The following is a 23,838-nucleotide window of genomic DNA, read 5'->3' on the forward strand; positions in this document are numbered from 1 at the left end:
CTGCAGAAGGTGCTCGCGTCATGGAATGTCAGGATTTGCGTGGGGAGCGACCTTAAAACCCATCCCGTCGAACCTTCCAGTGGATCAGGTTGCTGCAAGCCCCGTCCGACCCCAGAAGGGCTGTCCAGCCGTGGCACAGTTGCCCAGGGCAGCGGTGAGTGCCCACACCTGGAGGGGTTTAAAGCCGTGTGGATGTGGCACTTGGGGACATGGCTCAGTGGTGGTCTTGCAGCGCTGGGCAACTCGATGACCTTGGAGGCCTTTTCCAGCCCTAACTGATCCATGGTTCTGTGATCTCCAACAGGATACAGCAGCGCTGTTGTGTGGCTGAGCCACGTGAGGAGGATGCTGCTTATTCCTCCATCATTAGACCCCTCACGTACAGCTGCCATGACAAGGAACCCCCGTTTTCCATCGCAGGAGACGCAATGCTAAGCTAGATGGCCATTGGGGCTGATCCCATTTAGCTGCCTTGATGCAGGATATCAGTTTAATGGAGGTGCCAGTTTGGCTGGAAGTGGAGAAAGCACAGCTGGAGCATGTCCTGCTGTAGATGGCAGGGATCTGGACAGGAGGGGTGAGTGGCACCTGCCTGTCCCTGCCCACGTGGGAAGCACGGGCTCAGCTCTGCCAGGCTGCCACACAGACCCTGCTGGGATCTACAGCTGGGTTAACCCCTGCCCAAACCCAGCTATTGGGAGATCAGCCTTGGATTAAAGGGGGTTTGTTCTCAGAGGAAGGGGAACTTGGGTCTTTGAGCTTCCCCAGCCAAATGATTTTGTGATTCTAAAATTACTCCACAACCTCCTTTGGCTGGAGGCCAGTGTCACCTGTCAGGTACAAGCAGCATCAGGATCCTGCTTGTTTCCAAGCACAGCAAGAAGCAGGCAGTTTCACTGTCAGAATCTGGTTTTATTCTGTTTGAACCTCGGCCTTTGCCCTGCAGTTCAAGTCCCAGCTGCTGTTAAAACAAACACTGTTATTTGTACACATTTGTTGGCGTGTTTCTGGTTTGTGACAATTGTTTCACAAGCAGGGTTTACTCTGTTTCAAACAACAGAAGCCACAACATGACAGATGTCATTCCACTCACACACTCCACACATGCAAGTCAGCGGTCCCTGGTGCCTGCCGTCGCCGTGTGACGCGTTTGTGGGGTGAAGCCAAGGGGGCTTAGCGGGGAGCAGGGGGACTGTCAGAGCCCGCAGCCAGCCGGAGCTCTGCTGGCCAGCGGGGAACACCGAAGCACGACGAGTCAAAGCGTTTCGGGGAGGAAGTGTGGCGGCATCCAGGCGGAAAGCTCCCCATCAAAGCCAGGGAGCCCGGCCCCGGCTCTCCCTTTGCATAGTGAGGAGCTGGCTGGGATGCGTGGCGGTGTTTCCAGGCTCCAGCAGGGCACAGGAGTGCGTGGCACGCGGGGATCAGCCCAGCTCCACGCTGCTGAAGTCCCACCACGGGCAGCGGGTGGGTTTTGTCTCACATCCCCACCCAGGTTCTCCCGAAACGCTTCCCCTCGGCTGTGGGATGAGCTCTTTGCCAACCTTCTGCTGGACAACTGAGACAGGACAGGGCTGTCCTGCCCTCGCAGCATTGCTAAAGGCTTGTTTTCTAAGAGTCTTTAAGGCTTGCATCTCCCCCTTTGCTTTCACTGAGAAAATACAAAGAAGCGCTTGTTCAAGCTACACTTCATGACTGCTGTGCACTGCATGTACAATAGCATTGGAAGAGAAATACTGACAATATAGAACAACGTCATACAATCACCTGGCATGATCCCTTTTGGCACTTTTCCTTCATTTATCTCATCTGGCTGCCTCCGAACACGGACCTTCCTGTATGGCTCTTCCCGGGCAGAGAGCTCCAGAGGGTCGGAAAGCAACTTTCCGGGAGTCGGTGGCATCTTTGGCAGACACAGTCCTCCGTCAGGGCAGCAACCCCAGCCCCTCCGGATGAGACATTGTGGGAGAACACTCCCACGCCCGTGCTGTCCCACAGCCAGCAAGGAATGCCTTCATCCCGGAGGGAAGGCAGCTGAGGGTCACAAAGGACTTTCAGAGAAGCGTGAATAAATACTTGGTTTAATCTCGTGATGCATCCACCGTTCAGCAGGAGGTATTTTCCTTCCCAGCTGCCATGATTTCTGGCAAAGATGGTGTCATTCCTGACCTTTACAGGGGAGAGGCTGGGTGCTCCTGCTCTTTTGAGTGTGATTATTTACAATTTTTGTTGTTTTTTGCAAGCTTACACAAACTTGGAGAGTGTTAAATTAATAAAACATTCATCCTGACTTTGCGTCGCCGCAACCCTTCCACGACAGGACTGTGATTGCACATCCAAAGGCATCCTTGAACACAGATGCCATGGCCTGTGCGTGATGCCTGGGGAGTTGGGATCTCTGTTTTGGGGGAAGCTGGGAGCACGAGGATTCCCATGAAGCTTTTTTTTGGCTGGGGACAAGCTCCAGCCCAGGCACTGCCTCCTACACTTCTGCCCAGCTTGGATTTGGGATCAGGAAATTAACGCACAAACCCCTAAACATTTACAAAATCTTTTCAAAAGAAGGTATTTAAGACACTGGCATAGTGCATTGGGCTGTGAAATCTGTTTTAAGAGGGGAAAGAAAAGATACATTCAGCGTGTAAATCGATTTTTTTGTGGTGTAAGCAGCCCAGGCCCAGCTGAACCCCCACAAACAGCACGAGAAAAAAAGGAAACCATTTAGGGAAGTTTGTTTGGGGCTCCAGGGATGAGCCGCAGAAAAGGAGGCCTGCAAAAAGAATTCTAAATCTAAATGCACCTGGGAAGTGCATATTGTAGCTCAAAACGTTGGGAAAACCAGCACGCATCCCAAGATAAAGCTGCGGCTTTCCCTCCGGAGCTCCGAGGGCACATCCAGGCCATCACTACTTCTCTTTGTGCTGCTCTTCTGGGTCCAGTCAAGGCTCTAATTCTTTTATTTCCTTCTAATTGACTGCTGGACAGAGGAGCAGGTTTTGGTTTGGGTCCAAAGCGCCTGCTTTGAGCAGCACCTGCCGAGGCTGCGGCGCAGGAGAGGGCCCGGAGCGCCGGGAAGGCAGAGCAGGCCAGGTTCACCAGCCCCAGGCACAACCTGAACCATCCAGTGGTTTGTGTGGCAAGGAGATTCAGAGATAGAGATATATATTATGGAATCATTGCTATAAGATCTCTCAAAACAAAAGTGTTGATCTGTTGAAATATAGTATTTAAAATATAGAAATTTTATCCAATAAAATATAAGATTTCTTTTTCCTTTTTTTTTTCTGTTTTTCTTTTTTGAAATCCAGTTCAGTTAGGGGAAAAAAAAGCCTGCCAGGGTCCTTGCAGTGAAAAAGAAAACCAGTTCCTGTTTTCTTTTTGACTGTTTAAGATGGAGGGAGGAAATTCAACCATTTTCAGATGGAGGAAATTGGGCAATGCAGTTGTCTTAGATAAGATCTGTCTATTTATGTGCACTGGCTGCCCTCCCTTCACAGGATCCATAGGGAAGTTTGCCCCTGCACTGTGCTCATCCCAAGAACACCCCTGCCACCTGGCACACGGTGGGGCAGGACAGGTAAAGCCACAACCCCTGCCCCAGACAAAGGTCCCCATGGGCCTCGAGGGTCCCCGTGAACACTCTGCAAGGCAGCTGCCACGGACTGAGTTGGAAGGGTACTTTTGGAGCTATGTCACTGGAAATAATCCATGAAATTAATCCATGGAAGAAGATTAGAAACACTCAGAGGGTGGCCTGCCACATCTGGGCAGAGAACACATGCTCCACCAAGCCCAGGCTCTGAGCCAGCTCTGCTCCAGGCAGCTTCATGCCTGGAAGTTTTCAGTGCATCACTCACCTGAGCTTTCTTAGTGGTTCAAGCCTGAAGCCAGGAAGTTGGAGCAGGGGCAGGTTTTTCAGTAAAATCCTTATTTTAGGTCTTTCTTTTCACTGCATTTGGCTTTCTGCTTCAAGAAAGTGACAAATGATCTGTGCTGCTGCTGCAGACAGTGAGATACATTCATTTGGAAGTACTAATGGGGGCTCTGTTAGGACCCCCCAGGAGGAATATCCAGAGCATGGATAAGAGGCTGACCCCACGACCAGGTGCAGCCTGAGGGAGAAAATGGGGCAGGCAGAGAGGAGAAGACTCTCAGACAACTTCTATGAGCAGAGGTCAGATTTCTCTTGGCAAGGGATGGTCCTCATACCCCACATTCACAACCTTCCTAGCTGGGGATCCCAGGTGTGCCTGTGGAGGCCTTGCAGTGTATTCACAGGGATGACAGACAATTCCTTCAGACCAACGGACCAGAGAGGACCGGAGGACTTTTTTTCTCATTCTCTCTCTTTTTTTTTTTTTTAATCTGAAAGGACGCTGGCTTCTCTCTGAACTGGACCTAGCAATGTCTCACCATCGAAATGAAAAACAATTGTGTGGGTGAAGTAGGGCAAAAAAATAGTTTTCCTATAAGACAATCTGATAAACCTCACTGTCCCCTAGAAAGGCAACATCGTCCAGCAGTGCTACTTGGCACCCAGAGTGCTCTTGGACCGCAGCAGGTACCGATCCACACGGACTTTCCGCCTATCCACTGTCCTGTTCTCGCTGTCGAAAATCCGCTGCAGGTGCAGGGCCAGCCTCCTGTCCTCCTCCTCTTGCTGGAGCTTCTGCTCCACGTCCCGGACCTCCGGGGGCAGGCCCACCTCCCCTGCCACGTGCCTCAGTCTTTTGACGGAGCCGTTGTGCTCCAGGTGCTTTGTTTTGCAGCGTCTCTTGCGGCCCCGCCGCAGCAGCGGCGGCTGCTCCCCGATGATGTTCTCCACGGAGCTGCAGGTGCTGTTCTGCACGTTGATCAGCTCGCTGTTGTTCAGGTACTTCAGCTGCTTTTTCCCCGATGGCTTGATGGGGACTCCGAGCGTGTTGCTGTCAGGCAGCGATGCGCTGATGCCCATGAGCCTCCTGCTCAGCACTTTGGGGCCCAGGCTGAGACAGGATTTGTCCATGAATGCGTTCACTTTTAGGTCAGGGACTTCAGCCACTCGTGTATTTAGGGAGGTTACGTTTGATCTCACATCTGGTTCAGCAGCACCGTCATCAGTGGCTAAGGCCTGTGAACCCCTGTTCTTCTCACTCCCCCTTCCCAGCTTCACTTCACTGACAGAAGGGAAGAAATCCAGCTCAGGGCGAGGCTCTCCTTTTGTGTCGGGTGGAAGGTGATCCTCCTGCGCTTGTGGCTGCTCTTTAGTGCAACTGCTGGAGTTGGTGACGTCAGGAACCACGATGTCTTCCCCAGGCTCTGAAGCCAAGGACGTAAGGGTTGCTTTAGAGAGAGTCTTTTTGATCTGACGCTCCTGGAATATCTGCTCCCATTTTTTCAGTATTCTAGGACTGGCCTCATAGGTGGTTGGCTTCTGCAGGCTGCGGTTCAGGTTTCTGGGGGTGGATTTGATGATGAGGGGGCTCAGCACTCTGCCGTCGGGGAGCCTCTTTGGGGGGGTGCACGGGGAGCAGACGATGGGCTTGAAATGGTTGAGCTCCTCGGAGATGCTGTCGTTGCTCTCGGGGCTGATGGAGCGCTCCGGGCGGTGCAGGGCCGACAGCGAGGAGGACACGGCGCTGAGCAGCAGGCGCTTCTCGGCCGTCAGCTCCGGGGCCGACAGGCAGCGGTGGTTCTGCGCGCACGACAGCACCCCGAGCAGCGGCGTGGAGGCGCCCGCCACGGGCAGCACCTGCAAGGCAAGCAGCACAGCTGGCAGCGGCGCTCGCCAGGGCTGCCCTGCCGTGTCCCTGACAGCCCCTGCCGAGGTGGGACACGAGCAGCGCACTCCCGAGCCCAGTGCAGGAACGTGCCCCCTGCTGATGGAGTGACAAAACTATCCTTCGTCCCCTTAAAAAGGAAGTAAGTCCACAAGTTTGTCTCCTCGATTAGGTGAAAAGATATCTCACAGGACCTGGGAGACTTCACCTCAGACTTAAGGATACTAACTGGACAGAAGCCAAAAAGCCCTGCCTGAGCAATTTATTAGAAAAAGAAGAGAACAGAGAAACTAATCGCTTTTGTGAGGTACTCTTGCACCTGGCTCGGTTTTTCTCTGTAAAGAGTTTTGTTATTTTGCCTTTTATTAAAACTTCTTGTTTCCAACACCACCACAAAAGCCATCAGCCATGCTGATTTTATGCCTTCTAAGGTAGCTGAGCTATCTTGGGTGTGAAAAAGATCTCAAAGAGCTTATGAGACCTGGCTCGAGGAAACCCGTATTTCAGTCCAGCATGATCGGGGTGTCAAATTTATTTCAAAGAGCTACTCTTGTCACAAGTAACAGCCACTCTGATGGCAAAATCACACAGTCACAGGGTGGTTTGGGTCAGGAGTGACTTTAAAGGCCATCTCATTCTCCCCTCTTCCATGGGCAGGGAATAGTTTTCCACTAGCTTCCACTAGACCAGACTCCTACAAGCCCTGTCCAACCTGGCCTTGAAATGTGTTTTCTCTTTGCCTGGATAAATCTGCCCACTTAGTGGTGTTAGGCTGATGGCTGTACTAGATGACCTTAAGGGTCTCTTCCAACCTGGATGATTCTGTGAAGACAAAGAGAAGCCAAGAAGCACTGCACCGCCCTGGCTGAAGGAAACCATGCTCCTCAAGCGAAGTTATCTCCAAATTAATTTTTGCTCCCTTCCAAGCTGTGGGAGAGAAAGAATAAGAACTTGGCCCAGATGTAAGAGGCACCTGGATGTGGCCCTTGGGGATGTGATTGTGGTGGTGCTGTGTTGACTTGATGGCCCTGAAGGTCTCTTTGAACCTGAATGATTCTCTGATTAAGAGCAACATTTCTTGTCATCTCTAACATTCTCCCTGAATGCTGCTACACTTGGGCATAATCCTGACACAAATAAATCAGAAAGGAGACAACACAACTGCAAATTGTCTTCTGCTTAGCACTGAGATGAAATATTTTTATCCAGCAGCTAGTGTGTAAAATAACAGCCTTTCCATGCTTAGATGGAAAGAAGGTTTTTTTCTACTCACTTATTTTAAGGTCAAAATAAGCTTTTGGAATACCCTGTACTGAAAATCTAATTGGTCACATCCATAAGGCATCCTCTTAAAAAAGAAGACAGTCCTTGGAGGGAAGGTAAGTCATGGATGTTCACTTTGGGCTCAGTTCAGCTCCCATCAGCTCAGGTGGCAGACTGCACAGGCTTCTGTTCCTCATGGGACCTCTGGATCTGAACCCTCTCCTTCTCCATCAGGGATTAAACTGATCCCAAGAAGCACGTGTCAGCACGAGGAGGGGGAACATCCTAGCACGAGCAGCTGGATGGCTGCCCCTTCCTTAGAAGTGCTCAAGGCCGGGCTGGATGGGGCTTGGAGCACCCTGGGATAGTGGAAGGTCTCCCTGCCCAGGGGAAGGGGTGGGATGAGCCTTAAGCTCCCTTCCAACCCAAACCATTCTGTGATATTATGAAGACCAGGCCTTTGTGTCCTCTATAGCATGGAAATGCCAATGTACCCTGATGTCAGGAAAACAATGAGTTTTGCTCTGTTTGAAGAGCTTTGCAGAGAAAGGGAAAGGAAGAGAGGATTATTTTCCTAACCTTCTAAAAGATTTTTCTTTACCTGGCTGGGGATTCAGCCTTGAAAAGAAAATGAATCACAAAACAAAAGACTGATGAGAACCCTTTCAACTCCCAATTAGCCTCCAATGCTACACAAGAACCCTGACACCTGTCTGCTTTTCTGTTTAGTAATTCCTATCCCAGCAGGTTTTATTGGGAGCTGCAAGGAAGTGATTGGCCCCACAGCGATAACAGGGCCACAAAGCCCACATTTTATATCTCCAGATTACTGGTGCTGTGTAACCTCAGATAAGAACGTTTACACACAGGAACCCGTTTCCACACACTGCCTGTACCTTTGCTTTGGTGGCTGGGGCTGATCTCTGCCTGCTCTTGGACCTCTCCTGAATGGTGTCGTTGCAGCTCCGGCTCCTCTCCACCTTGGAGGTTAAATTCCTGAAAAGCAGATGGGTGAGAACAGGAACCTTAGGAACAACCAGCTCACCAGCCCTGGCAGCTGCCACCTGTGGGAGAGGCACCAGCCTTGGCAGCACCTGGCTGGCAGAGATACTCCCTGTGCCCTTGGGGCAAAGGGATCCAGGAATCCTGGATTTGCAGCAGAGTCCTGCTCTGCGTTCAGGAGTCCCGCATGAAACACGGACACCTCTGCCCAGGGCCCATGATGGACTGAGGCCAGTGCTGAGGAGGAAGCTGGGGAAACCCCTCTGCTTCTCACCTGGAAACACACCTGGTTATTCAGCTGCTTCCACTGCATCAAGCAACAGCCTTCCAGGCAGTTTGGGGCTATCCCTTCATATCTGTGCTGCACAAGGGAACCAGCACTCTTGAGCTCCTCCTACAGAATTCTGATTTCTGATTAATGGTTTAAATCTACAGGCAATGATTTTTCTCCCTCATGGGATGAACATTAACTTCCTTAACTTCCAGGTAGGAAGTAATCAGACAGACACCACGTTCTACCAATGAGCCTGCTCTAAAATTCCAGAAAAAAAAATTCACTTATTTTAGATTGGAACCACCATTTGAATTGGAGCATGTCAGGTGTGCTTAAAACAAGTCAGAAGGACACCTTTAAAGGACATTAAATAAAGTCTCAGCATCTTACCCCGAAAGGAAAGCAAAGGAGTAAGCACTGGTCTTGGAAACAAAAGCTGAGCGATGTGTTTGCTTGCCCTGGAATGGTTCTTCATTCTCAGAATCCGAGAGACGTTCAGGAAACTGAAGTCAACCAAGGAACAGTTAGCTGACATGCACAACAAAAAGAATAACTTGGAAAATAAAGCTCTTTCTTGCAAAAGTGTTGAAGATCCCCAAATCCCCCATTTCTGATTATACTGAGAGGATATAAGGCATAAATAATACAAAAATAAGCACATAGCTCCTACATGTAGCTGTTAGTCATCAAATAAAGGCAACTTATTGATCAAGAAAATGTGTGAAAATTCTACAATAGAGGTCACTAGAGGGTGTTGGTTACTCAGCCCCCATGGGTCAGCCTATCAAATGGAAATTTTAAGAGCATTTCCTGCAGAGCCTCCCAAATGAAATGGGAAATAGGCAGAAGTCAGCATGAAGAATGTGTTGAACTTCACTTGTACAACTTCACTGCAGAAGATTCATGGAGAAATAGTCATGGAAATGCATGCAAGCCTGAAGACCAAGGATATCCCCAAAGCTGTGGGGATCTGCTGTGTCAGGAAGAGTCACACAGCAGAGGGTAAAAAGGGGGACAGAAACCTCTAGAACACCTGCAGTCATAACAGACCTTAGAAGACAGTGCTCATTAATAAGGATCTTTATAATCTGCCAGCTCATAGCCCTCATAAACTAAATCAAGGAATCCTGGAAAGCCAAAGAATGAAAATTTTGATGTGTGGGCAGGAAGGAGAAAAATGAGCTCACTTACACAGTCTTGGTTCCCTTTCAGCACTACAGACTCATCTTTTTTCTGCTGTTCCTCCATTTTTCTTTTCCCTATGTCCATGTCATCTAGGATGAACTTGTGAATCAGATCCTCAGATGTCTTTTCTTCTTGTAGTTTCTCTTCTCTCAGCTGGAAATAAGGACACGAGAGGTAGAGAAGTTATAATTTGAAGTCCTACACTTACAGACTGGAAAGACCAAGAGTTTGGTCACATCATTTAATTTAGTGCCTTCATTTCTCCACTCCAGCGTAGAGCCACTGCCTCTCTCTCACAGTAATGTGAAGATTGGTTTGCTTCTATACCACATTTGTGTTTTATACACAAGAATCATGTATTTTATCTTCTTTGCAAAACAACAAAGGCACCATGAGGCCCAGGGCTGGACAAAGCCTTCTCTGCCACTGTATTTTCTAAAACAGAGAGACAAAAGCTTTTCTCTACTTGTAGGTGATCACACCACATATAAAAATGTGCAACACCAGTTTCAAACAAGCTGTGATATTTCAGTTTTAGCCTCCCAATGTCCTGACACGCAGCACACACAATTTGGCAGACACACAAGCAGCAGCATCTAAAATAAAAGGTGAGATGCAGCAATTCCCACGTTGAAAGGTACAGGAGACATGAAATCCCATTGTTTCACCAATGCGTTGGGATGGAGGGGATCCAGAGAGGCCACCTTCCCCCTGATAGCTGACCCCAGGCTCAAAGCTTGAATTCAGCTTCAAACAGGGAATGCCAGGATCTGGGACACAAGGTGCATGGACTCTGATGGGCTGCCTGTCTTGCTGCACTAGTTTGCTCCTCACCTAAGGAATCAAACTCCCCTTTCCTGCCAGGTTGTTTTGTTTTGGTTTGGTTTTGTTTTGGTTTTTTTTCAGACTTGCTGTCAAAACCAACAAGACCCCTTTTCTCCTCCTTTCCACTACCTTTTCCTGAGGAACAGGCTTGGCACCATCTGATTGTCCGTGCCCAGGGTAACCAGGTTCTCCCTCTATCCCCCAGCCATTTTCCAAGCTTGTGCCTTGACTCTTCCTCAGCTTAGACACAGCCCAGAGTAGTCTACATCCATCTGTGCACAGAATAGACCCTCCCTCCTTCCTCCATCCACCCGCCATGCAGAAGCTATCCAGACCTCTGACTGACACCTCTTTGTCCTGCTCATGAACCACAGCACCAGGAATTCATATCCCTGGGCTGTTCCTCATCTTTGAGCAGAGGCATCTCAGGTGCTTAAGAAGCTCCCTGACTCAAAAAGGCAGCAACAACTCCTTCCAAAAATATTTAGTGTTTTTCTTCCCTGCTGGAGGAAGGGAAAACCTCAGAAGTATGGACATAAGGATGACAAAGAAAACTGAGTTCACGAGGCATTACAGGAAAAGCACATTGTGATTTTCAAACTGGCAAAGACCCAAATCATACTGAATCCAAGCCCCTAGAGATGAGGAAGACAGAAACAAGGAGGAAAACAAGGAGGAAAAAAGGCAGAAACCAGGAAAAACTCCACTGCTTGGCTGATTGTGGGTGTTCAGCAAATATTTTCAAAGACCGGTTTGACTCCTTGCTTAGAGTTGTTTTAAGATGTATCTTTAAATTCCTCATCTATTAATAATCTCAAGCAATAACTACAACAGTGTCTGACTAACATAGATTGTGACCACATGATGCAGACATGATGAATAGTCTGCTCTAAGTCAACAGCATTTCTGCCTTTTTTGAAGCATCTGAAAAAGAAATTCACACTAAGATTTATCATAAAGATTTATATTTTTTTTGGGCTGGCTGAAATACCACCCAGCATTCGTGTCCCTCCTGTATTTCTCATGTGGAAGAAAGTTATATGGAAAAATTCACTTTTCTGGCTAAATTATAAAATCGAAAGACACAAGAATATGGAACAACACACAGGAATATTTAAGGATTTTGGGGAAATCCATGGCACAGTTAGTGTGAAGGTGACAACCCAAGCTTTGCTGACAGTGAAGTCAAAAAGGCAACAGCATCCTAATCCTAATTAAGATAATACAAAAAGAATTTAGGTCCAGAGTTAAGGATGCAAGCAAAATCAAACTCTAATGATATAATTTGTACTAATTTAAAAAATAATAATCTGAAGCAGCCTTAATGTAAATTGTCTCCCAAAGGATTTCCTTCCAGACATGGCAATGCTGTGCTGAAGTAAGAGGACAAGAAACTGAAACAATGCAGGGTGAAGCATGTACCCTGGGAGAAGGACCCCATGTTATTTGAGTAGCATCTCTGAAATACTGGATGCAGGACCAACAGCTGCTGTTATCAGAAAAGGCATTTTAGTCCTTTTGGATACTGCAACTGCAGGGGGGAAAAATGCTGTACAAGCAATTGACACTTGTTCACTCAGGACCAGCATTCCTGACACTGACATTTATCTCAAAAAGTCTGGCAAACTCACGTTTGGTATCTTCTCCTCCCTCCATGAGCTGCCCAGGTCTGCTGCCTCCCGGAGCCTGCTCCGTCTGCCCTGGCTCTGGGAGGCTGCATGTCAGCACATGCCTCAGGTAGGAGTTTCCCTCCCACTCTCTGTGCTCACAAGCAACAGACTTGCTTGTGATAGACAGAAAGACAGCTGGACAGGACGAGTTAGGGTTTGAGTGCACAGCAATGACAGCCTTCTCTGGAAAAACATAAAGTGCAAGAGCACCAAGGGCACAAAAGAGGAAAACCCAATCTTGCTGTCCAGCACAGACAGCAAAGATCTATCTCATTCTGAAAGCCAGCTGAGAAAATTAGGCTATGAGATAATCCACGTCAAATAAAGTCTCTTCAGTACATAATTACGGTACCACTTTGTTTTCAACTGCAAAAAGGGTGGAAGCGGGTCAATAGCTCAGATATATAAAACAACTCACACCTGGGAGCTGTAAAAAGGTTTGGAAATGCTCCTGTCCCTTCCTCAGGAGGAAAGCCCAGGTCATCCCCATTCCACGGGCAGGGAAGCTGGGATGAAACCCTGCGTCTTGAGACAGGGAAAGAAACCAAATCACATACAAGCTTAGATTCCCAAACCTCAGTCCGCCCTGGTTCAGAAGTTCAGAGATACCAAGAATCTCTTGAAAAGTAGCAACAGTGACAATTTTCAGATCAGCTTCCCTACAGCTTCCTGACAGGAGGGTAGAGCCAGGTGAGAGTCAGTCTCTCATCCCAGGTAACAAGTGAGGGCTTTTCCCATCTAAACAACTCTGTGATTCTATTCTGATTCTGTGAACAAGGAAACAGTGTGGCTGCATCATCAGTTGTCATTTTACCAGCCAAATCTCGCTGCCATTTCCTCTTAGATGACGATTCACAGAATCTCCTCCCACACGGCTCTTTCAGCTGAGCTTCACAAAAACCAAGTTTAAGCTGGCAGGGGGAAGAAACCCATCTCCCATCTGGCAGGGGGCAAGAAGAGGAAGGCAGCAGGCTGAACAAGAACAAGACAAAAACATGCCCAAATGCTGGAAAGATGGTGAAGTTTTTCCTTCTGACTGGAAGGGAGAAGGGCTGGCACTGGACTGCACGTGGTATCTTTTTGCTGAAGTCAAGCTGTAGATGTAAAAACCTTCTCAGCTGCAGCTTGACAGTGCTGCAAACATGCTTCCTTAAATTTGATAGAGGAGTGTTGCTGAAAATGCCACAAGTCCCATGACTTTGCACACAAAGTGATCCTGCCTTCCCAGCAAGTCAGCTCAGTTGGAGAAGAGTTTGCAGTTCCCGTGATCAGTTAATGAAATAGCCAAAGCTGTCTTAGTAACCTGCAGTGACAGTGTCCATCAGCGTCACTGCTAATTCCATACACGGAGAAGCAGGAGGGAAAACCCTTCCATGCTTTTTAACTGTCTCCTCACACATATGTGATTCCCAGACTGGTTATCTACCTGAAATATCACCTATTTTCCTACTCAGACAAGGCTGTTTTTCTAACTCAATCAGCCTCCCAGCCCTTTTTACACTTGTTGAGATCTACAAGTGGAAACCCAAAGAAAATTCTTCAACAATGAAAAACTCCTCAGGTTCTTTTTGCCCAGCAGGTAAAATATTCAGTGAGGGGTTGGACCCATCTCAAGGGAAAACAAGATCACAAAGATCAAAAATCTAAAAAATATTATCATGGACTTCAATTCCAAACCAGCTGAAAAGCCTTTTTTTTTTTGGTCTTTTAATGACATTTTATTCTTGGCTAAAAATAAGTAGAAAGCTCTAGTTTGGAATGGTGGAATAGTTTGTTTTTGAGAAGAAGGATGTTTGAGGAGAAGGAGATGCCATATCCTGCAAAAGCCTTTATGGAATTTAATCCACAACCAAACAGTCACTCCAAAGAAGGTACATTTCCATATTCTGGAAGGCAGGCTAAGACAGCAAAATTTGGCTTCTACATGCTCAATTACAGCCATTTCCTGAACTGGCTAAACAGTATAAAGAGAATAAATGACCTTTGTTAAAGAACAGGAAAAAAAAGCCCTTCAGGTTTCCCTACAGGTAGGATGGCATTCCTGCAGGAAATCCAAGTTGTTCTGGAAGAAAAAACACAATTACCCAAAAATACTGACCTTCCTTAGCTGGCTTTCATATTCTTCTCGGAGTTCTCCTGTTTTGCTTAATTTAATTGGTGCTCTGAATATAAAGTCTGGAAACAAAAGGGGAAAAAAAGGAAATATTTTTTTAGTACAGGATAATTGTGTTGGCCATTACTTCCCAAAAAGGGTGAGATCTCCAGAGGCTGCACAAGAGCTTCTGCAGCACTTTCTTCAACCCCAGATGTTTTATATTCTGCCACTGCTATCACAGCTCTGTTTAACACACAGAAACACCAGGAGGAGGATGGCCAAGCAATCCCACTCTGCACTTCCCGAGTTTCCTTTGAGATTCTCAAGAGTCCTTGACAAGCAGTTAAGCAATCAGGGAGCACTGGGAGGATGTAAACACAGGGGTGAAGGAACAGCCCGGGGATGTCACAGGGAATCTGAGTCCCGGGAATAAACCCAGGCTTCAGGCACAGGGAATCTGGGTCCCAGGAGTAAACCCAGGCTTCAGGCACAGGGAATCTGGGTCCCAGGAGTAAACCCAGGCTTCAGGCACAGGGAATCTGGGTCCCAGGAGTAAACCCAGGCTTCAGGCACAGGGAATCTGAGCCCCAGCAGTAAACCCAGGCTTCAGGCACAGGGAATCTGGGTCCCCGGAGTAAAGGCAGGATTCAGGTGCCTGCTGCAGGCAGACCCCCAGGCACACAGGCTGCCAGCAGCAGCAGCATTCACACCCCTCATTCCCAGCCCTGCCCCTCTGCCGTTGCAGAGGATAGGGAATGCTCCCTGTTTGCTCGGGAATGCCTCCTCCCCATCCCCTGCAGCTCCTGCACTGCTGTCCCCCGGATCCCGAGCGAGCACAGCCTTTCTCCTGCTTGCAGGGCATTCCCCAGATCAGGGTTTGAGGGGCAGGATGCTCTGTCTGGCAAAAGCTCCCTGTCCTGCTCCCACTTCCTCCCTTTCCCCTCAGGAAGTCAGAAACCAAAAGCATACTGGCACAGGGTTATAGTCAGCTTCCATCCCTGGAGTCTCTTATTCCCAAAGGAGTCCCTTACTCGGATCAGCCTCAAAGCTCCCTCCCACTTCCGTGCAGTGCAAGTCTGGGCAAGTTGCACTTCAGCTGGAGGAGCCTGGAGGCAAAAGGGAACAACCAGAACAAAACAACAACCCCTGGACAACCATCCTGGCTCAATCCATATGAGTATTCCAGGCAGGGTGCAGCACAGCTCATCATCCCAACGTGCCACCATCAGGATGGAGCAGGTTCGGGCAAGGAGGAAACATGAGGGGTATTTCCTTTCCCCACCCTGGTAAAATTAAAGGCTAGAAACCAGCAGTTCCACCACAGAATCCCAAGCAGTTTTCACAGAATCCCAAGATTATTTAGGCTGGGAAAGACGTCTGAGGCCATTGAGTCCCACAATCCCACCTTGTCACCCAGCACAGAGCACTGAGTGCCCCATCCAGTTGTTTCTTGGACACCCCCAGGGATGGGGACTGCACCACCTCCCTAGGCAATGCCTGACCACCCTTTCAGTGAAGAAATTCCTCCTGCTTCCCAAAGTGAACATCCCTTGGCACATTGAGGCTATTTCCTCTTGTCCTGTCCCTGTTCCCTGGGAGCAGAGCCCAGAACCCCCTCCCCAGCTGCCCCCTCCTGTTAGGGAACTGTGCAGAGCCACAGGGTCCCCCCTTTTCTGGATGAATCAATCCTGTGAGCACCTGTCCTGCTTTGCCCTGCTTTCCCCTTCCAAAGTTCCAGGGGAGCCCTGTAACTTCAGTCCCTCCTGCTGGCGAGGGTGAGTGCAAACTCCCTCCAACTCCCCAGCAGGCAATGCTGCCAATGCCAGAGCTGCACGAATCACAAAGCATTTCTTCAGTATTCAGAGGGAGAAAAGGATCTCATGTAAGCAAACATTAAGCATATAGATCATAAGGCCTTTCTTCTCATAAAACAGCTGCTATTTCCTCGTACTCACACGCCTGCATGACCCAGGCTTGTTTCTAAAGGAAAACATCCCAAGTGTCCCTACCCATGTGATAAAAATCCCAAGTGATGCTGATGCTGGGGAGGCCAGGCTGCATTCCTTGCTCCTGCTCCTGCAACCAGCCACGCTGGAAACCATCCCCCAGCTTCCCAAAATGTTTTTTCAATTGTGTCCTTGAGCGGTTCCAGGTCTTTGTGAACTTTTATCAAGCTGGTATTTCCACAGAGACAGTCCCAAGAGCAGCAGCAATCTGTAACTCGCCTGCAGCAAGCTTCAATTACTCCTCAATGTTTAAGGCTTGTCTCCAGAGCTAAAAACGTGGAGTTTTACCCTCCAGGGCACAAGCTAACCCGAGGGAAACACGCAGCGGGAAAGATGAGCCACGTCAACTCTCCCATTTCTCACTTGGGTTCAGCAAGCTGAGGACATTTTAAATAACGGAATAACATTTATGTCTAAGTTGTGGTGGTTGAGCTGAAGGGGTCCAACACCAGGTGGAGGCAACCTTATCAACAGTATCTTTATGCACCAACTTTTATATTTTACAGATGGGTCAAAGAGAGATGAGCCCCCAAATTTCCAACTCTGTAAAGAAGAGATGAAAACAAAAATGTATGCAATGATGTACATCTGCATTCCACAGAACCCCAGAATGGGTCAGGCTGGCAGGGACTACTGTGGGTTACCTGGTGCCACCTCCCTGCTCAAGCAGACCCATCCCAGAGCACAGGACTGTGTCCAGAGTGTTCTGGAATATCTCCAGTGAGGGAGATTCCACACCCTCTCTGGGCAGCCTGTTCAGTGCTCGGTCATTGCACAGGAAAGAAGTTCTGCCTCATGTTCAGCTGGAACTTCCTGGGCTCAGTCTCTGCCTGTGGCTCTGGTGCCATTGCTGAGCCCTGGGGCAGAGCCTGGCCCTGCTCTGACCTCCTGCACACAGGGACACCCAGGGACAGTCAGGGACACCCAGGGACACACAGGGCTGAGGCCCCTCTCACTGGGGCTCCTCTCCAGGCTGAGCAGCCCCAGCTCCCTCAGCCTTTCCTGGGCACGGAGCTGCTCCAGGCCCTTGCTGAGCTCCAGGAGCTCCTGTCCCTGCTGTGCTGAGGATCCAGAGCTGGACACAGCAGCCAGAGGTGCCTCCAGGGCTGGGCACAGGGGCAGCATCCCCTCTGCTGACAGGGCAGAAGGGTGCTGCACCCAAAAGGATGCTGCTGTCGGCACAGAACCATTCGAAGTGGAACCAGATCAGTCCTCTCACTGGGAGGAGACGAGATGATCAGAGCATCCCATGTCTTTCTCTGGCACTCCTCCCTGTGCCAGTTCTGGATGTTCAGATCCAGGACAAGGCTGCTCAGCTAGTTCAATGGGTGCCACAGCCTAGGACAACAACAAAGCAGGCAAACCCATGGAAGAAAAGGCTTTTTACTTGATTTTGCAACAAATCTCCTGCTTGCCGTTCCTCTCAAGTGATCCGTGGGTCAGCAGAGGTGGTTCCTGAATGAAGCTGACTCTGAAGGGCTGCTGGGAGGGCTGCTGCTGGGATGCTCCTTCCCAGCCTGGTGAGAGCACTGAAACAGTCGTGGTGGCAGATGAAACCTGGCATCCTGCTTTTTTATGCTGGCAGTCAAGAGTTGCATCCTATTGTGCTCAGTCTTGGAAAAAACAACTGCTTTCTGCGCTATTTGAGAGGACAAAAGATTTTCTAATTATTTAACACTGGTTTTCTTCATAAGAGACATCTGACTTGCAGCCTCCATCCCCTTGAGTGAGTCCATCCTTTCCACGCCAGCTCGGAAGTGTGTCTTACACACCATCTCCGTGGAGCCGTGCTCCTGACCAGCACATTTTACATTTACTGGCAAAAGATTCAGAAACCTCCATCTGGTGAATTCAGCAACAGGGGCTGACAGAATGTAAAGCTGAACTCGATTCAGAACCCTTTGGATGCCTGTCTGTCGTTCAGAGCCTCCTGTGCTCTGGCAAACCGATGCCATCAGGCAAGTGCCAGCTCTGCCCCCAGCAGCAGCCAGTCCCCCTCGCCCCCAGCTTCCATGGAAACTTTCAGCAGGCTCTGCAGCTTCCGTTTCCCTCGAGGTTTTCACTACTTTTCCTTTTAACTCCTGCAGCTGAAGATGAAATCTTAAATGTTTTCAAAACACGAAACAAGAAGGTAGGAATTTTCTGATCCTGGCACAGGTGTAACCAGTACTCGACTGGAAAATTATTTTCCAAGAGTTAATGATCCACTGCCATGCCTCTCACACTGACCACTGGGGCTAGCTCTGGTCTGGTCCTAATCACTCTCTTCACTAATGACTTGAATGGCAGATTGAAAATAATTTAAGTATTGTGGAGCGCTGGAGAGAGGACAATGAGGAAGGAGATGGAGGTGCAAGTCCTCTGATAGCCTCACAGCACAGTTACTACCCCCAGAGAGGCACCCTCTCCTATCTTCCTAGAAATCTTAAATTTAACTCATCCCACCAGCAATACAACACCGTGACAAGGAGGAAAAAGAGATGGTGTCAGTTTTAATGGGTTTGATGTGGGGGGCAAATCACTGTTTTTCCCGAGACAGGGAAAGGCTTCTTTGGAATTGCCACTTCCAAACTTGTAGCACTGTGGTCTTGAGACAAAAAAACAACTAGTGACAAGCTACAGAACAACAGAAACGACAGGAACTCAAGGAATCACCAGGAAATGCTCAAGAACCAGACTGGTTTGGTCCAGCAGGGAAAGGGGAAAACCACTGCCAAAAAAGGACTGGGAGGAAGGAGGGGGAAGTCATTTTACAAGTCTGGCAAAAACACGCCACCCCTCCTGCACGAGCGTCAGCCAGCAACTGCTGTGCACTGCTACTGGGCACAGGAGAAACAGGGGAGAGAAATCTGATTCTCTGAAACAGGAATGTACTTATTTTCTCACAAATAAGGGCTGAGCACCTCGCTGCAAACATATCCTGTTCCTTCTCCTTGGCCAGCTGCATCCTCAAACGCACACCCGCAGCCTCCAAGCCTCCCATCTGCTGCTCCTCTCTGCCTTCCAAGAGTTCCACCAAGCAACTGTTTCAATATCAGAAACCCCACTCAGCAAAGCACTGCAGCCAGCTCTGCAGCTTCAGCTCCAAGTCTGGCCTTGCAGCAGCACCTAGGGCACCTTCCCAGGTGCTCCACGGAGCTGGGAGATGCCCACTGGGAGGATGTGGGGCCTGCGGGCCACCTGCATCCCTCTGGAGCAGCAGCTGAAGGCAGCAGGGCAATCAGATTTCCTGGGGAATCAGAATTCCTGGGGAATCAGGTGCCCAGGAGCTCCCAGGCCAGTCCAGCCCATGCCAAGACACAACACAGGCAGCGAGAGTGTGTCTCTGCTGATTTCTGTCCAGTTCTGTTTGACAAGTGTCGTGACAAGGACTTGGACTTTACACCTGTTCGGACACCTAGTGCAGAATCCCCAGCCTCAGGCAGGGTCTGAGGGCTCCTGCCGCCCACTACTGTGGGAGACTCCCAAAGGGAATAACAAAAACTGGGACATGGAACCATGATTAATGAGCTGGCTTAAGCTGGAATAATCAAGGTATGTCAAGTGGTCATATTGAGTAGTTTTAAAGATTTTGCAGATTTTAAGTGATTTAATTAAATACCTGAGCTTAATCAGTGTTTGATAACAGAATCACAAAATAACTGAGGTGGGCAAAGAGCTCTGGAGACCCAACCCCTCTGCTCAGCAGGAACAGGCTGCCCAGGCCCATGTCCAACTGGCTTCTGACTCTCTCTGAGGATGGAAACTCCACAAACACCCTGAGCAACTCGTGCCAGTGCCTGGTCACCCTCACAGTAAAAGGTATTTTTCTCATGGCCAGTGAAACTTGATGTGTTTCAGTGTGTGTCCTTTGCCTTCTGTCCTGGCACTGGGCACCACTGGGATGAGCTGGGCTCTGCTGCCTTTGCTGCCCCCTCCCAAGGGCCTACAGACACTGATAAAAATATACATAAATATATACATTACATGTCCATTGATAAGGCCACGGTGATCAGGAGAGGTTAGTGAGGCTTGGGAGAAAGCTAATGCCACCCATCCCTTCACAAGGGCAAGGAGGAAGAACGACAGGGTCAGCCCTCCTTGATTCCTGGGAAGCAGCTGTTCCTGGAAACCCCTTCTAAACAAGGACAAGGTGTTTGGGAGGTAGGCTGCTGGATTTAAGAGAGGGAAAGCAGGCTTAACTGATGTCTTCCATGGTGAGACAGCTCGCTCAGTGGAGGAGCACAGAGCAGCAGATGTAGGGACTGTATAGGTCACCTCATTCCACCCCTTGCCAAGGGCCTCCACCGTCCCAGGCTGCTCCAGGCCCCATCCAACCTGGCCTTGCACACTGCCAGGGATGCAGGGGCAGCCACAGCTGCTCCGGGCACCCTGTGCCAGGGCCTCAGCACTTTTACAGGGAAGAACTTTATCCCAGTATCCCATCTAAACCCAGTGAGAAGCCACTCCCCTGTGTCCTACAGACATCTCAGGACAAGCAGAGAATTAAAACTAATTGTACTTTATGAAGCCCAGCTCAGACAGTGCACAGGCATTCCTGCAGCATGGCTGGACACTGACATCCAGGGAGTCTATTTAAGCATGACTGACAGCACTGCCCTGGAGCAGAGACTGACTGGGGCAGTTCCCACTGTCCCTCCTCCGGAGGAACCGCTCCCAAGGCCACGGCTCAGCCCCCCCTGAACAGCCCATCTGCTCATGGATTCAGCAATCCTTCCATGAGAAGCCTTACTAAGCCTCTTCCAGGTTAGTGGGGTTAGTTCAAACCACCAATTTGAGCTGTTTGAGCTCATCCTGCCAATTCTTCCCACAGCCAATTAGAGGCTGCTGACACAAGCATGGAGTGGGAGACCAGAAACACGCTGGAAAGGAACGGGTTGGGCTAAAAGGATGTTTATCTGTAGCTTAAATCCTTGTTTGCTCTACAGGGCTCACTCGGCACTGGTGCACTGCTGAAGTGGGCACTGCTGCAACACCTCCCCAACCAACAGATCCCAGTGCACCCCGAGTTCTGACAGCAGCAAGGCGGGCACCTCCAGCAATGCCACTGCCTCACACCAGCATTTATTCTGAAGGGAACACAGGGAGCAGTTTTCTAGGAGTTGAGAAGGCTTTGGAGGCAGGATGCAAACATGCAGGTAAAAGCCATGAACACAGGGATGATGGACTTTTTCTGTGTCAACAAGCGACCAGGACTTCCCACGGTGCAAAACCCTTCCTGTCTTGACGCAGCACAAACCTGCCCAACTCCCGCCAGCAGTTCACTTTTGGGCCACGATTATCACAAAACCACGCGATGAAGTGGAGAAACCTCCCCGCAGCCGGCATGCCCTCCATGGGACGATGCTCTCCACGCCCTCTGGAACACCTACAGATGCCCAGAGCAGGGTGGCCAGCCCCAGGGTCCCCTCCCGGCTCGGTCCCGCACACTCGGGCAGAGCCCCCGCCAACTCATCGCCCCCCGGCACGGCCCCGCCCCCGGCGCAGGCCCCGCCCCCGGGCTGAGCTCATCGCCCCGCCCCCCGCGAGCTCACCGCGGCTCCGCGGCAGCCGCGCCCCCAGGCCACGCCCCCGCCCCCGCGCCCCCCCCGCCCCTCCCGGTCCCGGGTGGGGGGGGCGCAGGTGCCGCCGCCGCCGCCGCAGCCGCACCTTGCTCCGGCGGCCGCTGCTCCCCGCCCGCTGCTCCGGCCGCCGTGGTGGCTGCGGGCTCGGCCTGCTGCCGCCGGGCCCGTGTGGAGAGGCGGCTGCGGCACAGCGGGCAGCAGAGGCCCGGGCCCTGCAGGCAGCGCTGGAAGCAGGCGAGGCAGAGCGAGTGGCGGCAGGGCGGCGTCACCGCCTCCACCAGCGCCTGCCGGCACAGCGGGCACTCGGCCACCGACAGCACCACCGCGTCCTGCTCCTGGTCGGCCGCGGGCCGGCCCCGCCGCCGCCGCCCCCGCACCGCGGCCCGGCCGCCGGCACCCGCCGCCGCCGCCGCCATCTTCCCACACTTTGAAGGGCCGCGGCGGCCACGCCCCTCCCGCATAATTCATGAGGGGACGCCCCTCCGCGCGGCATAGTAATGAGCGCGCGCGCTGGCCACGCCCGCTCATGAATATTCATTGCCGCTGGGGGAGGCCGCGCCGCTCCCGGTCGGGACGGGCCGGGCCGGACACCCGGGAGTTTGGGGTAAATCATGGAATCACGGATGGTTTGGGCTGGAAGGACCCCAGAGCTCACCCAGTGCCACCCCTGCCACGGCAGGGACACCTCCCACTGTCCCAGGTGCTCCCAGCCCCAGTGTCCAGCCTGGCCTTGGGCACTGCCAGGGATCCAGGGGCGGTCCCAGCTGCTCTGGGCACCCTGTGCCAGGGCTTTTCCATCTTCACAGGGAACAATTCCTAATTCCCAATGTCCATCCAGCCCTGTCCTCTGGCAGTGGATGCCATTCCCTGTGTCCTGTCCGTCCATGCATTGTCCCCAGTCCCTCTGTAGCTCTCCTGGAGCCCCTTCAAGCACTGCAAGGGGCACTGAGGTGTCCCCATGGGAACACCCCGAGTTCTGCCAGCCCATGATTGTAGCGGGTGGCTGGTCTCTCCATCCTTATCCCGGCCCATGAGCCTTTTGTTCAGCCTTCCCTCCGCTGTCCAGCTGAGGAGAGGGGTGATGGAGCAGCTTTAGGGGGTGCTCAGCATCCAGCCAGAGTTAAACCACCATGGATGGTGACTCAGAGCAAACCAGAGGAGGCAGAGCCTCTGCACCAGTTGCTATGGAAATCTCTTGCACTTCTCTTCTGCTCCTCATCTATTTACTGGGGCACCAAACCAATCTGTCTTTTCATCATATTTTAGCACCCTCTCTGATGAAGCCTCTCAGCTACATCGGGTTGGCAGAAGGGAAAATGTGGCTGCAGAGACAGAGGTGAAGCCCTACACCTTTTAGCGCCCCTGAGCAAGCTCCTCTCTCCTCGTTTGGAGAGAGGAAGGGGTGATCCGTGCCCAAGAAACAGCCTCTGCACGAGTGCCAGGAACTCGCTGGGGGATATCATTAACTTTCCATCTCACCCACACTTCTATCTTTAGTTGTCTCTGGCTGCTGAATGGCTAAAAGGATACCAGCATGTGGATCCCTGCTGCTGTGGGCTCCACCAAATGCCAGTTGACAAAAAAGTTGCTTCTCATGAAATGAAACACTGGCACTGACTTTATTAAGATGAGTTATGGCAGCGGTTTGGGACTGGCCGTAGTCCAGCAGTTTGTGTGTCTGTCCCTAGGCGCTGCTGCTGCTGGCCACAGTCAGAGGGAGTGTGCTATTCCCACAGAGCTGCTGCTCCCGGGAGCAGCCTGGACCCAGAGCTGGGCACTGGGAAGCCCCCGGGGAGGGACAGAGAACGTGGCAGCAGGAGACCCCTCCCCACCAGAGCAGGGCAGCACAGAGAGCCGTGCAGGGCTCTGCAGAGTCCCAGGTACACTGGATTTGGGAAAGGACCTCTGCCAGCTCTACTCCCAAATTACTGCTGCACATCCAGCCTTGGTTTCTGTGTCACCAGCTTGTCTTCTGACCCAAAGCCCACCAGGGCAATGGTTTTACGCAGCCAGAGGGCAGGGTTAAATGGAATACTGGGAAGAAATATTTTACAACAAGAGTCCTAAAGAAATGGCCCAGGTTGCTCAGGGAAGCTGTGGTTGCTCCTGGATCCCTGGCAGTGCCCAAGGCCAGGCTGGACAGGGCTTGGAGCAGCCTCAGACAGAGGGAGGTGTCCCTGCCCAGGCAGGGGTGGCAC

At 50.9% G+C, this 23,838-nt stretch overlaps 1 protein-coding gene and 1 long non-coding RNA gene across 2 annotated transcripts; one reads left to right on the top strand and one right to left on the bottom strand.

Annotated features, from left to right (window-relative positions):
* Positions 1-23: 23 nt before the first annotated feature.
* LOC119701784 lies at positions 24-3,269 on the top strand. Its single transcript, XR_005257185.1, has 2 exons — positions 24-154; positions 305-3,269. It is a non-coding gene; the product is annotated as an uncharacterized LOC119701784 (long non-coding RNA).
* Positions 892-22,093, bottom strand: RNF169 (ring finger protein 169). The gene is made up of 6 exons (XM_038138802.1): positions 21,726-22,093; positions 14,074-14,150; positions 9,487-9,633; positions 8,686-8,798; positions 7,916-8,015; positions 892-5,728 (listed from the first exon to the last, which is right to left on the bottom strand). The coding sequence occupies exons 1-6, from the start codon at positions 22,054-22,056 to the stop codon at positions 4,523-4,525; spliced, it is 1,974 nt and encodes a 657-aa protein (XP_037994730.1). The 5' UTR covers positions 22,057-22,093; the 3' UTR covers positions 892-4,522.
* Between the last annotated feature and the right edge of the window lie 1,745 nt (positions 22,094-23,838).

This window comes from Motacilla alba, chromosome 1, assembly GCF_015832195.1.
Source record: "Motacilla alba alba isolate MOTALB_02 chromosome 1, Motacilla_alba_V1.0_pri, whole genome shotgun sequence".
In the NCBI taxonomy this organism is placed as follows: Eukaryota; Metazoa; Chordata; class Aves; order Passeriformes; family Motacillidae; genus Motacilla; species Motacilla alba.

What these genes read in the sequence shown, in the direction of transcription:
- RNF169 (XM_038138802.1), bottom strand. Translation starts at nt 22,056, where the DNA reads ATGGCGGCGGCGGCGGCGGGTGCCGGCGGCCGGGCCGCGGTGCGGGGG. An exon ending in GCAGCGGCCGCCGGAGCAAG is followed by an intron (nt 14,151 to 21,725) that starts GTGCGGCTGCGG and finishes TTTTGTTTCCAG; the next exon opens with ACTTTATATTCAGAGCACCA. An exon ending in ATGAAAGCCAGCTAAGGAAG is followed by an intron (nt 9,634 to 14,073) that starts GTCAGTATTTTT and finishes CCTTATTTCCAG; the next exon opens with CTGAGAGAAGAGAAACTACA.